General features: G+C 39.3%; 1 protein-coding gene across 2 annotated transcripts in view; it reads right to left on the bottom strand.

Moving 5' to 3' along the window:
- RAPGEF4 (Rap guanine nucleotide exchange factor 4) overlaps positions 1-14784 on the bottom strand; it is a 156152-nt gene that overhangs the window by 46346 nt on the left and 95022 nt on the right. Inside the window, exons 7-11 of one of the 2 annotated variants that reach the window (XM_054208787.1) lie at positions 10407-10423; positions 9450-9503; positions 9051-9157; positions 7019-7140; positions 5403-5586 (exon numbers count right to left, since the gene is read on the bottom strand). In XM_054208787.1, coding sequence (XP_054064762.1) covers positions 5403-5586; positions 7019-7140; positions 9051-9157; positions 9450-9503; positions 10407-10423 — 484 coding nt within the window. The remainder of the gene's footprint in view (positions 1-5402; positions 5587-7018; positions 7141-9050; positions 9158-9449; positions 9504-10406; positions 10424-14784) is intronic. The other variant, XM_054208785.1, reaches the window with a different exon arrangement.

The following is a 14784-nucleotide window of genomic DNA, read 5'->3' as shown; positions in this document are numbered from 1 at the left end:
AAGAATGTGAAAAGCAGAACACAAGTAATTAAATCAATGGGCCAAGAACAGCAGAAAAGAGCAACCTAGATCATAAGAAGTGAGAGAGGATAAATTTAAGATGTGAGGAACTAGGATTAAAGGAAGTCCAGTTCAGGGGCAGGACTTTCAAAGGAGAAGGTTTACATGCTCACATTAAGAACAGGCTACTGCGCAGTTCCAAACCCCACTGTCTGCAAAGTGTGATGTCTAAAGAATTAACAGCTCAGCTGAATCTTTGGACGGCCCTAGAAGAACCCTCCTGACAGAAGTATTCCTCCTAAAATGTCAATATTAAAGGAGACTCTAGCGTCTAGACGATCAGGAAAGTCATATAAAGACATATAGTACTCTACAGGTTGTCTTCCTAATCACCTCTTGGTTCATCAGTCTATCTAAATAATGTATGAGGGAGAAGGAGCACCCAGCAATTGCGTCACTCTGAAGTTATATTGCATCTTTTTGCAAAAGAAGTTTGATGGAGACTTCTTTTGGATGAAAGAAGTACTGAAGAAGTCATAGAAAACATAAGGACAACTGACATCTGTGCTAAGCCAGCTGTATTTTTCATCTGTTTTTCACTTACCAATGATATGCATTTATTATTGCCCAGATTAAAGACCAATTTAGACAAAAAACGTTTTAGATGAAATTATTCTTTTCTCATACAGAATGGAATGAACTGCTAAGGGAGAAACAGAAAATGTTTTGGTACTCCTATGCCCTCTAGTGACTCAAAATACTCTTTACTATTTCTGAATCTGCCTTGAAATTATAAGGCTGCCACTCCTAGTGATTTATGTGGAGCAGTAGCAGCTTAAGTAAGTAAGTACAGAATAAAGCTAAGCCAGTACGAGCTACCTTTCATTGGAGATTTAAGAAACACACTGTTAGGATTTTAACATATAATACTGCCCATAGGAAGTAACAACTTTAATTTTATTACATGCTTGCAAAACCAGCATGTCTTGGAAAACAGAAAACATAGCATAACAAATTAACACATTTCTACATGACATTAAAATATGAACGGATGATGTCTTACTACCTCAGATCTCTATCAAAACAAAAGGGTACAGTCTTCTTTCAGTATGTCCATTTGCCTCCTGCGTTAGCACACTGGGAGGACTGACAATCTATAGTGGATGTACCCAGTCTTTACTTCTGCTCCTGCAGATGTCACGTGGAGAGATATTAGGCATCACTGCTTCTGAAAAACCTGTGTGGTGACCCACTGATGTTGATTTGTAGGATCCTGCTGTGTAAAGACCTAGTTTCTGCAGGGGACACATTCTAACAGCAATAGCTGGTTATGGACAGGATAATAAATGGAATAGGTAGAGAACAAGGCTACACATTAATGGACAGGAGAACTCAGGTGATATTAAGTGATCAATAAAAACTGTTCAGTGTTTGGAGAATTTATCAAGGTCAGAGACATTGAGCTTCTCTGTGACTAAGATGTTGACAGAAACATAGTACTTTGCCACAGATAAATCATGTACGTACAGCTAACCAGAAAATTCTCAGATAATAAGAACAAGGGAAAGGATCAGAGACACCATAACATTGCAATTATATGTCAAATACGCATATATTTTCAGAGTACAAATTTTGTCTTCAAGTACCATAAAGAATATATAGGAGACATGAATAATCTTGAATAATGTGAAAGTGAATGAGTGTTCACTTATTCTAGCACGTAATCTTTGTGCTTCAATCAGTGCTCCTTGATCAACTCCATATATACAATTTACCACCTATAACACCCATAAATGTCAGTGAACTGGTATGTGGAAAGATAATCTGTATTTCCTGTCCCAGAAATAACACTTGGTTTATTAAATGTCATTCGCAGAAAACTCCACCAAGGACGACAGAACTTAATACATACAGGCTTTACGGAGAAATCCAGTATGGTTCTTACTACTAACAGCTGGGTGCAATATCTAAATAAAAAAATTTAAGAATAAGAGAATAAATATATCTTGCTTAATTTTTACAAGACCTTCAAGAAGCTATAGATTCTTAGGAATAATTAAATGGATATTTTATAATAGATATTTTTATATTTTATAATATATATTTTTTGTGCTGTTTACCATGTTTAAGTTTGTTTTCACTTCCTCTCCCTAGCACCCTGTCGAGCTTACTTATGCAAGTTGACACTAAAATTTGATTACTGATCACACGTGGAATCAAACACTCTTTGTACTGAGAAAAAAATGTGCTGAGTGAAGTCACCAACAATAAATAACACAGATTTTTTGCTTCAGTCATACTGCTAACTTACAGTAGCCTAGAGTATTAAAAAAGAATATAATCCATAACATCGTCTGAGTGAAATACTGTTGTCTGATTAATATCATTCTCTCTGTAAAACTCCTGTTATTACTGTGCTTAGCTTTGTATTATAGCATCCTATTTAATTAGGGTTTACCATCAAGTTAGCTATATCTGAACACCATTAAAATCAAATAAAAATAACTGGAAAAGTGTTTTCAGGATGTATTTTCATACTGAAGGATTGAAACTCTTGTAAGGAAGAGCTGTGTTAATTCCACAATATTTTTTGCAGGGACTTGCTCAAGGTCTGCACCTGTGCTCCAGGCATTATAAGAAGCAGAGAGCTGTGTTTGCTACTTCACAAAAAGCTATTTTCACATTCAGTGTATGTGTTTCCGAAGAAAAAAAACACCACCCAATAGCAACAAGAGTCTGCCAAAAATTTCCCTGAGCTCCATTCTGTTTTTTAAACTATAGAACATTCTTTCACAGTTTGACAGTTAAAATGCTGCAGTTAATGTAATAAACAGAGAATTTTTTAAGTCGACTGTCAAAACAAGTGACACTTTTTGCTAGAGATTTTCAGATTTTGAACAATAGAAAGTACCTTTCAAAGCAACAGCTTCATTATACAATCAAATTCTCAAAGTAATCTTCTCATCAAAGAATATTGTCTTATTTCATTCAGGGTAATTATCGGAGTTCTGTAACCTCTCTGGAAATGGTGACTATTATAAAATGCAGCTGTGTTGGTTTGAAAATTGTGGGTCCTGCTCAGGTCAGCCAGAGACAGGGTCTCTGAAGCCCTGACAATTCCTTGAACTTTTGGCAGCTGTAATGGTGTCTACTCAAAACTAGCAGGACTCTGAGATTCATGGAGATTTTAACAGCTTTGATACAGCTCAGCCCAGGGTGGACTTTCAACTAACAAAATCATAACGTATGTAAACTGAATACTAGAACAGTAGTTAATATGGTGCCTGGCAGTAGAAGCTTGCTCCCACGAGCAAAGGGCAGCAAAAATAAGCACCTTCAGGGACAGGGATAGGGAAAGATGTCAGATGGCTGTCAGTCTTGAGCAAACCGATTTCCCCTCACTATATTGCATGAAAAATCTCCTCTGAATATTCTTTCAGATGATGCTGTGCAAGTGACGACAGAGAGGGGAAAGCGGTACTTTCCACAGCATCATTCCAGCCCTTCAGCTCTCTGCAAGGAGCGTGGATGATAATCAACATTGATCCTGCCGGCGTAAACTCACACTGGCTGCTCTGAAAGTCACGATGGAAAGAAAAAGTAGCAGGCAGCCAAAACCCAGGAAAATCTAAGGGGGCAATTCTCCAAGAGTCGACCTGCTCAGTCACCCTGAGGGAAAGGAGATGGTGCAGAGGTGCGGGGTCACAGCACGCATTGCACTGCTCACAGTCTCCGAAGGACTGGCATCTGCTCATAGGTGCAAGAAGCCCCCTTTAGCTCCTCAGTGGAGAAGGCACAGGACATCTCTGCCAGGAGAAAACACCTCACTTCCCTGACAGCATAAGGGTTTACGGAAGCACCATGCTCCCAGCCTAGTTTGTCTATGTATTTTGCGTGACAGGGAGTGAGCTGTCCTTTGGTTGTGTTTGACTAGACCTCTAATAAACAGAGGAAAGAGAATTTATACTTTTAAAACTATTGCTGCATGGCAGTGTTACCTGTTTTTATAAGCACAAGTATCTGATGGCACTTTTGAAATTCAGTGCTTTTAGCATTTTTGGAAAAGTGCCATCTAAATAAGCTTACAATCTAAACAGACAGCAGAGGGCCAAGAATGGATCGGGGAAAGGATACAGATGGAACCAGAACAAGAGCAAGCACTTGTGTTAAGTGGATTCAAAACATTTTTAGCATAAAAAAATGTTCTCACGCTGTAGGCAAGGCCCAGTCCTACCCCATAGCTAAGACAAACTTTGCCAATTGCCTCAAAGGAGCAGGATCCAGCTTTGTTTACTTACCTTTCTTGAACTGACCCTTTTACAAGTAAATCTTTTGTGAAGATGACCTTAAGTAATTCATTATTCTCTGTGCACTTAATTAGCAGCAAAATATGTCTTCAGCAGCTTCTACACGCTACTTGCATAATGAAGAGATTGCCTTCAAGGGTCAAACAGAGTTTATACTGGTTGCTTTAAGTCACAATAAAGTTGCCCATAAAGAAGGCCTTTAGTGCAGTTTTCAGTGTGACCAGAATGTATTGCCGAAAGGATGGTCAGCCAACCGGCGAGTGAGAGGACATGATCTGGCACAGGCTGCCCAGAGAGGTGGTGGAGTCTCCAACTCCGGAGACATTCAAAACCCGCCTGGACGTGTTCCTGTGCAACCTGCTCTAGGTGACCCTGCTCTGGCAGGGGGTTGGACTAGATGATCTCCAGAGGTCCCTTCCAACCCTATGATTCTATGATTCTATCTGAGAGCTATGAAAAGGTCAGGCAGACATCCTCTGTGGCCTTGGTACAGAAACCATTTTTTTTTCAATGTATTGATTTTATAACCATAAGAATGGATAAATAAACCCACAGAACCACATTTCACACCTTGCTAGCAAACTACAACAGGCCAAGTCCAGCTTATCTTAATTCAATAAAGTTCTACCGAGGATGAATCTAATTAATGGCTGCCACTGACAGCTGTAATTGAAAGGCACTTGCTGTGCTACCATCCTACCACTCTACTCACTCACAATAACTGAAAGCAGCATAGTTAATTGAATCGCACATCTACACAGAAAGTGTTAATGGAGCAGGACTCTTCTATTACCTGCAACTTACTTTTGGGGAGACTCAGAAATGAAATAAAAACTCTTAATGCAGCATTTACCTCAAAGTGTGTATGATGGCATTCATGGCCTTTGATGGTTATTCTCAACACATAGTTCAACTTGTAAGCATTAATAAGGACTGGAAATGACTTAACATGGACTTAAAAACTTTAGAGGTTGAACAAACTGGCACTGAAGTGGAATAACTGGCCAAAGGATGCCTGATAATAAATGTAGACTTCTCTTGTTTCCTTGCCACAAGGAAAGCTCATGTATAATATTAACTCATTAATCTGCTTACGGTTTTCTGAGAATCATCCTCATATGAGCATCTGGCCCAATCTGAGACAGAAGCAGCATAGTGTCCTGTAGCTCCTCATCGCATTCTTTTTTCTCTTCCTCAGTTGGCAAAGGGGCATCTTCATGCTCATCGTCCAAAAATCGATAAAATAAGTACTTGTCTTGAAAGTGGTGTTCCTGATCCACTGAAAACAACACGACATGTCAAACACAAAGCTTTCCTCATTACAGTTAACCTTGTAGAAATCTGGGTGGCATCGTATATGTCACAGATATATTAGTTAGGAAGGGAAAGAAAGCTACAGAGAAACTACAAGAGTATGAAACACTTCTATTTCTCACATATGTCCAAATTATGTAGCCTGAAGGGTACACTTTTAAATTGTGTACTACAAATACTTTCCAAGTGGCTTCTATATGTGTGTGTTGTGGGTGTGTAGACATAAGTGTGTGTGTGCGTGTGCACGTGCGTGTTTTTTTTCTTATTAGATCTGGTTTTGTTCTTATTGTTTCAAATAATTTCTTTTAAGCAAACAATTTACATTGGGGAAATGGTTACGTCATTAATTTCTAAGAGGTGGACACCTTGCCCTACATGATTCAGACAGGGCTAAAAGGTAACAAAAGCATCTAAACTCTTTCTGATGTACCAGAAATGTACATCATCAAGATGCAATCCCAGGGGAACTTAATGGAAAGACTACCAAGAGAAGACTTCTAAAGACAGGCTATGATATAGTGAAGGACAAACCCTTGGTCTTCCAAGCAAGTTGGAGCGATGTGTTGAGTTGGTTACTGTGATGCAGCTTGCAACAGTTTGCCCCTGGGAGTTCAAGGCAATATTAGGCAGGAATTAAAGTTAGAGCCCTTAGGGTAAGGAAGTGGTGGAAACAATCTGTCTTCTTAGTGTGGAAATTTTTCCCTGGGATATGGGAAGCACAGCAGAGGATAAATGGAAGTGTACTGTAATAGAACTGCTCTTCTGAACTTAATAAAACTGTACATGCAAAGTTTCAAATATGAATATTGCTTTAGAAAGCTACCCTTTTGAGGGCTATAATATCCTGTTAGCAAGTAAATCCTGCCAAATGGAAACTGAAAGTCAGTGTGAAATACAGTCAGAAAACTAACGTAAAATCCCAGATCTCTGCACTGGAATATTTGGAGTGCTGAATTTGGGAATCATTCCAAAACCACTGAAAATCATTCCAAAATTATGGATCTGAGCAAACACAAATGCTCACATTCACTTCCAAATGCTGCAAATCTTTGATGAAGATCATTTTTTCTGTATGGTAATACATCTCTTGGTTTTGGCCTGAGCGCTATCCAGCTCTTGCAGTATAAGCACTAGCCAGTGCACTCGGAAGTATAGTTAGAGTTATCATTATAAACTGTTCATTTACTTTTCAACATTCTCATAAGTTAAAAAGGCATACTGGTAGCAAGATTCATGTAATGCTGTCTGTGTGTTGCACTGGCACTTATGAATGAACAGGCTGCTCTGCAGCATTTCTTTTGGGCTCATGGTCCCATTCTTTTTCATGAAAGAAAGATCTACAGAGGCACTGATGTCACACATTGCCCATGGTTTAGTCAAGATGCTGATTATCTTACCGTGGTTAAGAACACCTTCTTCCAGCAATACTTGCCACATGCCAACAGCCTGGGTTCGTGAATGGACACAAGGACTTTGCTGCATCATCCAGTCAACTAGTTCTGTCCCCACACAGCATTGCCTTAAGGACAAATAAATAGATAGAAGTGAAAAGGGAGCTAGGCAAGAGGGAGATCACACACAGTGTCTGCCAAGAGTGGTGATATCTTAAACTCTGTATGTCCTTACTCAAATCTCCCTGCAGAAAACACAATGTCACCATCTACACGTATATACTCAAAATACCAGTGAAGGTGTTCAGTTTTGAGGGATCAGACATCAGAACAATAAGTGTTTTGGGAAATGCAAAGTTCAGAGCATCAGACTGAGTACGTGCCACCTGGTACAAAACCTATTGTACCAGCACAACAACTTCAACACAGATTTTAAAGGAAACCTTCTCTGTATAGCATGGGATAGCAAAAGCCTCACGCTTTTCAGAATCCTGCATGAAAACACATCATTGAACACTGTAAAAGCTTTGCCAAGGAGAACAGCCTCCACAGGAAGAGTGAGTGTTATGAGTGTTCCTCCATTTGTAACCAAACTTGGGCCACACTGTATTTGAGGACATTGGTTTGTAGGTCCACAGTGTTTCTGAGGCTCTCTCATGCTAGGTGTTGGTCACCTCACACATCCTGACTGACCCAGATGCAGACAACAGCAGGCCTCAAGTTCTGGAGAATGCCCAAAGAGGGGGGAAAGAACCAAAAAGCCACATGGTCACTAAGTAAAATTCTTTGTCATAACACTCCGTACCTCAGCAGAACAGAAGCAAATAAGCAATGTGATCAAAAACTTACAAATCTGTAACTGATCACAGGCAGAACAGAGAGGAAGCTGGCTAGTCCTAGACAGGCTCCTGTGGCTCCACACTTCACGCATCACTTTCAGAGACCAAGGAAATAGATAATACTGAAATTGCTGAAACTTAGCTTAAATAATGCTCCTCCAATTATAATCCCATTTTAATGACAAAACTTTCCCTCACCTGGATCCAATCTAAATTTTGGCATTCCATATTTAAAAAACACAAGGATAGAACAGTAAGAGTTTTTCCCAGATATGTATGAAATAAAACAGTGCAGTTGTTTGGACCAGCACTGATCTTCATTTATCATACGTGCTCTTTCGTTCTTCCAGAACAATGAGCAATATCATATCATGATATATTCTCAGATCAGCTCACAAGATACGGATACCCAGCATCATATTAAATACATTTTGGTCTCAAATTTGGAAAATCAATGCACTTATCTCAAAAGCGGATCAAACCTACTGATTTATTATTTAGAAAAAGACATACTCAGAGATTTTAAGCCAATGTTTATTTAAATATATTCTGAATAATGCATTAGGTATTTGATTTAAACATTAGACACTAAAAAAATTGATTGTTTCTTAAACCAACAGTAGATAGATCCTGACTTATTGAAGTCAGATTCCTATTCTGCAAGTGCCATTGTTATCCCACTTCAGCAAGACAGTGCTGCCACCAGCAGGAAGACGAGAAAGCCTGGCAATACACTCGAAAAAAACAATAATTTAAATAGAGCAGAAAATCTACATAAGGAATGTTTCTAGCCAGGTGAATTTTTCGAACTCCACACTGAGCAACACTGCTGCAGCAATCAGTACAATAACATAATATATTAGTGAACTTTCCTATTATCTCTTACTGATATATGAAGGGAACAGAATCTACATTTTAACTTGATATTGCACAGAATATTCCAGCTAACTATGCTATTAACTTTGGAAGAGTTTTTGTATGTGAATGCTCTTTTCACAATCATGGACTCAATTTCCAGTCAAATTACTTCAGAAAAGATTTACCAGGCCCATTAAAGACTGCATAACGTCCAGACTCAAATAGCATCACAAAATAATTTCAGACCTTTTGAGACCTGCAAGTATGGTAAGGCATAAATCACAAATCAGAGGCTGGCAGGCATAAAAATTCAGAGACCTCTATACAATCAGCTCACACACCTGTAAGTCTTCAGATGGTATTTACGATCTCTTATCATGTGAGGGGCTCGGGACAGAATTGTATTCCGCAAAATCTTTCCAGCTCTGAGGATCTTTTCTGAAGGAACCTTGGTGATCATGGAGAAAAAAAAAGGGACCAAGACACACAGATATTAAAACTTTCTGCAATCTCTGTACTGCCTTCTGCAAAACAAAACACAAGTTCTCTTTTCCCTAAATTGTCCTTACACAGATGCTTACTTTTTGCAAATTAATCTAGTAAATATTCAGGATTTTAAGTCTCACATACTTATCACATCTAACAGAAAACATCAGCTTATACACATCACACTGTTGAAAACTGGAGTTATTTTCATTTGTCTAGTGGCCTGGCTCTACAGCACACCTATGTCCTATTACCTGTGTAATGGTTTTAGTAGGACGATGTGGGATGTGAGGTTCAATAAGAGGTGTCTGAAAAATAAAATGAAATTAAATACATTTTTTAAAGGTTGAGCAGTAAAATAAAATAAAGGCTAAAATAAAAAAAAAATTGAACAAAGAAGCTGTAAAAACAAAGAATGACATGTAAGTCCAAGCTCTGCCCAGGGCACGTGAGTAGCAAAAGCTCTCTGAAGACATCCTAAAGACAAACTTGGCTTTTAATCCTCAGCAAATTAAAACAGTTACATGACACGTGGAGATGAGTTATGCATGGTAAGCTTTCTGAAGTACTAACGAAGTGTGCAATGGCCAAACATCACACCAGATCTGCGGCTTCGCGGCATAGCTGACTCTTCCGCTTGCGGCTCTCGACCCGCGGTGGGCACAACAGCATTCCTGCCCACCCCGCTGCCTCCGACACTCGGTCCCCCACCACAGAAAATCTCTCCTCCTCCTCCACCTTCTCCTGTTCATCTCTCTTCTCCCTTACAGCATAGCACAAGAAAAAGGAATGAAGAAAAAGCTCTGCTCCCACTATCTGTCTTTTCTAACCTATCATGGGGCCTAGCTGGCAACCCTTTTATAGCCACTCTTTGAAATGCAAGAGCACGCAGGCCGCTCACAGAGACCTGGGTAAGGACTTTCACAAAGGGGCTGGTGAAGGAAAAAGAAAAGAGTAAAGCAGGTGACTGGGTTCTGCAAAGGGAAGAGTGAAAGAGAAGACTATCGGGGCTCTACAAGAGAGAAGCAGAGAAGGGGATGAGAGAAATGGGAAAAGAGGCATGTAAGGAAGAGGGGAAAGGAGAGGGGAGAAGGGAAGCACATGGCAGAACACAGAGGAAAAAGGAAAGCAGAGGGTTAAAGGATAGTAGGAATGGAGACAAAGGAGAAGAAAACCAAACTTCAGCAGCCACCTCAGAATTATGGGAAGACATTTTGCTTTGTTGGGACTGGTAGTTAACAGCATGGACCAAATTTACTTCTAGTGTGAGCTGTCAGGAGACAGGACACGAGGGCTGGATTTGTCTGGTGTTCTGTGATTGCACAGCCGAAGGGCAAAGGCAGGACAGCCAGGTCAGAAGTACAGTGAAACACATGCTGTGCCCTGCTGGACTGACAGGTACCGGTTTTCTTAAGCTGGGCATCTGTTCATTAGCTCCCACAGGATTTTAATGGCATGACAAAGTCCTTGTAGTAATCAAATAGTGCTAGATGCTATAAATGCACCAGGAGACTATTGGTCAGCCGGAAAGGGGAAAACAAGGGAAGCACAGGACAGAAACCAATAAAGATAAGATAATCTTAACGGAGAGGCCTGTATGTGGAAAACAATGCAAATGGTTTTTCATTTATACTCATACCTTACAAGAAGTCTCTGAAAAGGCAAATCAATACAATTAAATTTGGATTCCTGATACTTCTCATTAATAAGTCAACAATTTTTCAAAGGCTCATTTAAGTCATAAACATTTCTGTCCCACCAGAAGGGCGGGAGAACATCCCTCAGTATTTCTTGGTTTCTGGAACTGCGTGGAGCATGCTTTAGACCGTCCACAATTGCAGGTAAAGCATGCCAAGAATAGCAAGAATCTTTTGAAAGATGCCTCTAATGCAAGCAAAACCATTGAATAACAGTTTCAATCAAGTATATAAATAAAGAATGAAGTCAGAGATATCACTCTATTAATAATTTTTGCTTCCATTTTCTTTTAAAAGGATTTCAAGTCCTCATCAAGTTCAATGAAACTGAAGGTAAATATATACTTAAATGGTCGGCTAAATTGGCATTGAAGTCATTATCAATATCATTTTTACATTCTACACTCTTAAAAGATTATTATTTTTTAAATCAATAAAGCACAACATACTCAAACTAGCTTCCAGTTTTTAATTCTAGTTAGGAATACACTTCAAAGGAGAGATAAAATGTGTAAGACAAAAAATATAAGAGACTTTTACAGCAACAGACTATTGAAAATTAATACACATTTTTGTTCTTTAGAGTTTCCATCAAGCTCCGACAAAAATGCATAAAACTAATAGGTGAAAAAACTGAATATGGATGAAGATTTGTCAATAAATCTCCCATTCGAATCAAAGAAGAAAAAAAGAGGGCATTTAGAAGAATTTGATTCAACCCAAGAGTACAGAAAAAACCCAAGGCGAAAACTAAGGCACAGCACAAGAATCTGCAGAAAGCAGCAGGAAAGTTGCTTTTCACCTACATTTGATCCTGACCAATACAGAAGGATCAGCTGCAAAGGCAGAAGGTAACTTGGGTGAAGGTGATCATGAAATGATCCAGCATCAGAATTTTACAGAAGGAAGTAAGAACATCAAAGTAGAAATAATTTCCCTAAAGAAGAAAAATTTCCATAAAACCGGGACATTGATAGCTAAATTCCTGGAGCAGGTCATGGAGGAACAAGTGTGAGGTAAAAGGAGTTAAAGAGAGGTGGTATTTACTTAAAGAAACAATACTAACCACACATATAGCACAGAGCTCGGAGGTGGAGTTAAGACTCAACTTAGAAAAAGCCCTTCACTAAAATACAAGAAGGAAATGCACAGAAAGGAGAAAGTAGGGGGTTTACAAAAGGCAAGTATAAAAAATAAATTGAATAATGAAGGATAGAATTACAAAAGCAAAGGTATAAAATGAGACAGATCTACCAAGAAATATCAAGAGGTACAAAAAATATTCCACAAGTACCTTAGTAGTAAAACACAGAAAATAGAAGTGTTGATCTACTGTTCAACACAGGGAAATCTATTGACAGATAACTCAAGAAGGCCAGAAGCAGTTGATTTATTTTTTGTATGACTGTTCATTAGAAAGATCAGTGGCGGAGAGATGGCTAGTATCCTACGTAGTAGACTGACAGGAGTAAAATCTCAGTCTGAAAAAAACAAAAGAATGGATGAAAAAATATTACATAAATTAGCTATTTTCAGATTGGCTGGGTTTGTAGAATTTCATGCAGGAAATTTGAAGAAACTTAAAGAGGGCTGCAGCCATCTCCGAAACGTCAGCAGCCACCTCTGACAACTCTTGGGGACTAAGGAAGGCAGAAGACAGAAATATGGGAAAAGGAGGAGCTGAAAAATTATAGACATGTCAGCTTAACTTGTCTTCCTAGAAAATGTCCGTTTGTGAGCATCTGGAAAAGAACAGGGAGATGAGTCACACGTGACGTGTATTAATCAAGAACAAATCATGCCACACTGATCTAATTTCTTTCCATGACCGGGTAGCAACACTGATAGACTAGGGAAGAAACAGTAGAGTTTCAGCCCTTTGCTTTAGTAAGACTTTGGCACTTTCTCATAAGATATTCTCTCCTGCGAAGGGCAGATTAAATTCTCACAAAATAGGTGCAAAGCCAGTTGGAAAAGTATATTTTGAAAGCAATTAGCAGTGAAGCATATTCAAACTGGCACTCGTACCAGAGGTCTGTTCTGAGCAGCGTTCTCAAGAATATATCACATCTGATACCTATTAAATATTAACAAGGGATGAAGTAGAAATGTACACTGACTGATTCTGCATGAGACTTCAGGATGGGAAGGACTGCACATACGTTGGAGAGTAAGCTTACAATTTGATACAGTTTTGACATTGGTCTGAAAAAAACCCAATGCTGTCATGCAGCACAGAGAGTGCCGACTACTTTTCTGAAAAAGGCAGAATCAACTGTACAAAGACATGGTAGGGAACAAGTGTCTTAGCCCAGTTCCTCAGAAAAAAAAATAAGGTTTATAACAGATATTAAACAGAACTGAGTAAGCAATGAAACACTTGCGTGAAAACAACAAATACAGTACTGGGATGTAGTAACAGATTATACACATAATGCAGTTCTGCTTTAGTCAGCCTAGATAAAACCTTAGTGAAAGCATTGTGTCTCATTTGCCCACTTTACTTGAAAAGCATCTAAACCAACTGGACAGAATTTAGAGGAGAGCAACAAGAATAATCAGAAAGCACAACATAAATAATCAAAGTTGTTTAGCTAAGGAAAAGGCAAGTCTTAGCAGAAGTGTGATAAAAAAGTCTTCAGATTCAAAAGGCCTTTGAAAAGAAGAAAGAAGCAATCTAGTCCATCATGCAGAGATCAGGAAATAAAGAGTTTAAACTGCTGTAAGAAAGATTCAGGTTAAACATTGGTGAAGCTTTTCTAACAGCGTGAACAGTGAATACTGGCACAGATTGCCAGGGAGGTGTGGTTCCTCCATTTTGGGGGGCTTGGGAGGATACATAAGGTATCTGTCAGGAGTGACACAGCTCTAGTGAAGTGCGCATGTGGCTCAGGGATGGACTAGGTGCTTTCCTGAAGTACCTTTTAGCCTCACTATGTGGCCCTGTGGAATTTTCGAGGACATCTTTACATGTCTAAAATTACTTCAACCACAAGGTGGTGCTTAGAGAGATGATGAGTAATACAACCCCCAGAACAGCAAGCCTGGACTCCAGAAAGCAAGGCAGTCACTCCTACTGAGGAACAACTTCATTGCCATCCAAAAGACACACACAGCAAAGAGTCCCCCGAAAGCTCCAGCCTTTCAAAGCTACGGCAGTGAACTCCGGCTGCACTGGCAATGAGATGAAACGCAACAAATGGAACCACAGGGCTTGGACTACGTTTGCTATAGCAAGGCAAGTCATGCTTCAAAGGCAAAGAAATGTCACATCAACTAATTAATAGGAGATACAGTGTTCCTGCAACAACTTCCCATCAGAAAAAAAATCTGTAAGGGATTGTATCTTAGGATAATAGTCACAACTTGGCTGAAGTCCAAGAAATGTTTTGTAAGTCTTTACAATCTTGGATCTCTCAGTAAGGGATGCTTAGAAAGCACTTGGAAAGAAAAAAAATAGCTCTCCCTATAAAACAGCAGAGAGAAAGCAGAGTGTTTAATTAACTTCTTAACACATTATGGTATCTTTGAAGACTTAATGTGACTAAAGTACATACATGCTGCATGGGGCTGTATCACATTTTTCAGGACTCCTGAATAAGGGAAAAGTTACCAGGTGAAGAGCTCAAGTATGCAAGCCAATTAGAACAGTTTACAAATTATTACCCATCTTCTGGCCACAGTATTGACAAGACTAACTGCTCTTAGCTTTCCTTCAGCATGAGATAAAGCAACACAGCAATACCATCTTGAGCTTTAGCTGCCTTCTGCCCTTTTCCAACTCGTGCACACTCAGACAGTTTAATATAATCTGCTGATCCCCCCTGTGGAGGAGAAGGTGCATATGGGTCTGGAAGGCAGGGAAGGCAAAGCTGCAGGTGTTGGTAGGGGG

The sequence above is a fragment of the Rissa tridactyla genome, chromosome 7 (assembly GCF_028500815.1).
Source record: "Rissa tridactyla isolate bRisTri1 chromosome 7, bRisTri1.patW.cur.20221130, whole genome shotgun sequence".
Lineage (NCBI taxonomy): Eukaryota > Metazoa > Chordata > Aves > Charadriiformes > Laridae > Rissa > Rissa tridactyla.
The sequence above is the reverse complement of the archived record's forward strand: the minus strand, read 5'-3'. Positions and strand labels throughout refer to the sequence as shown.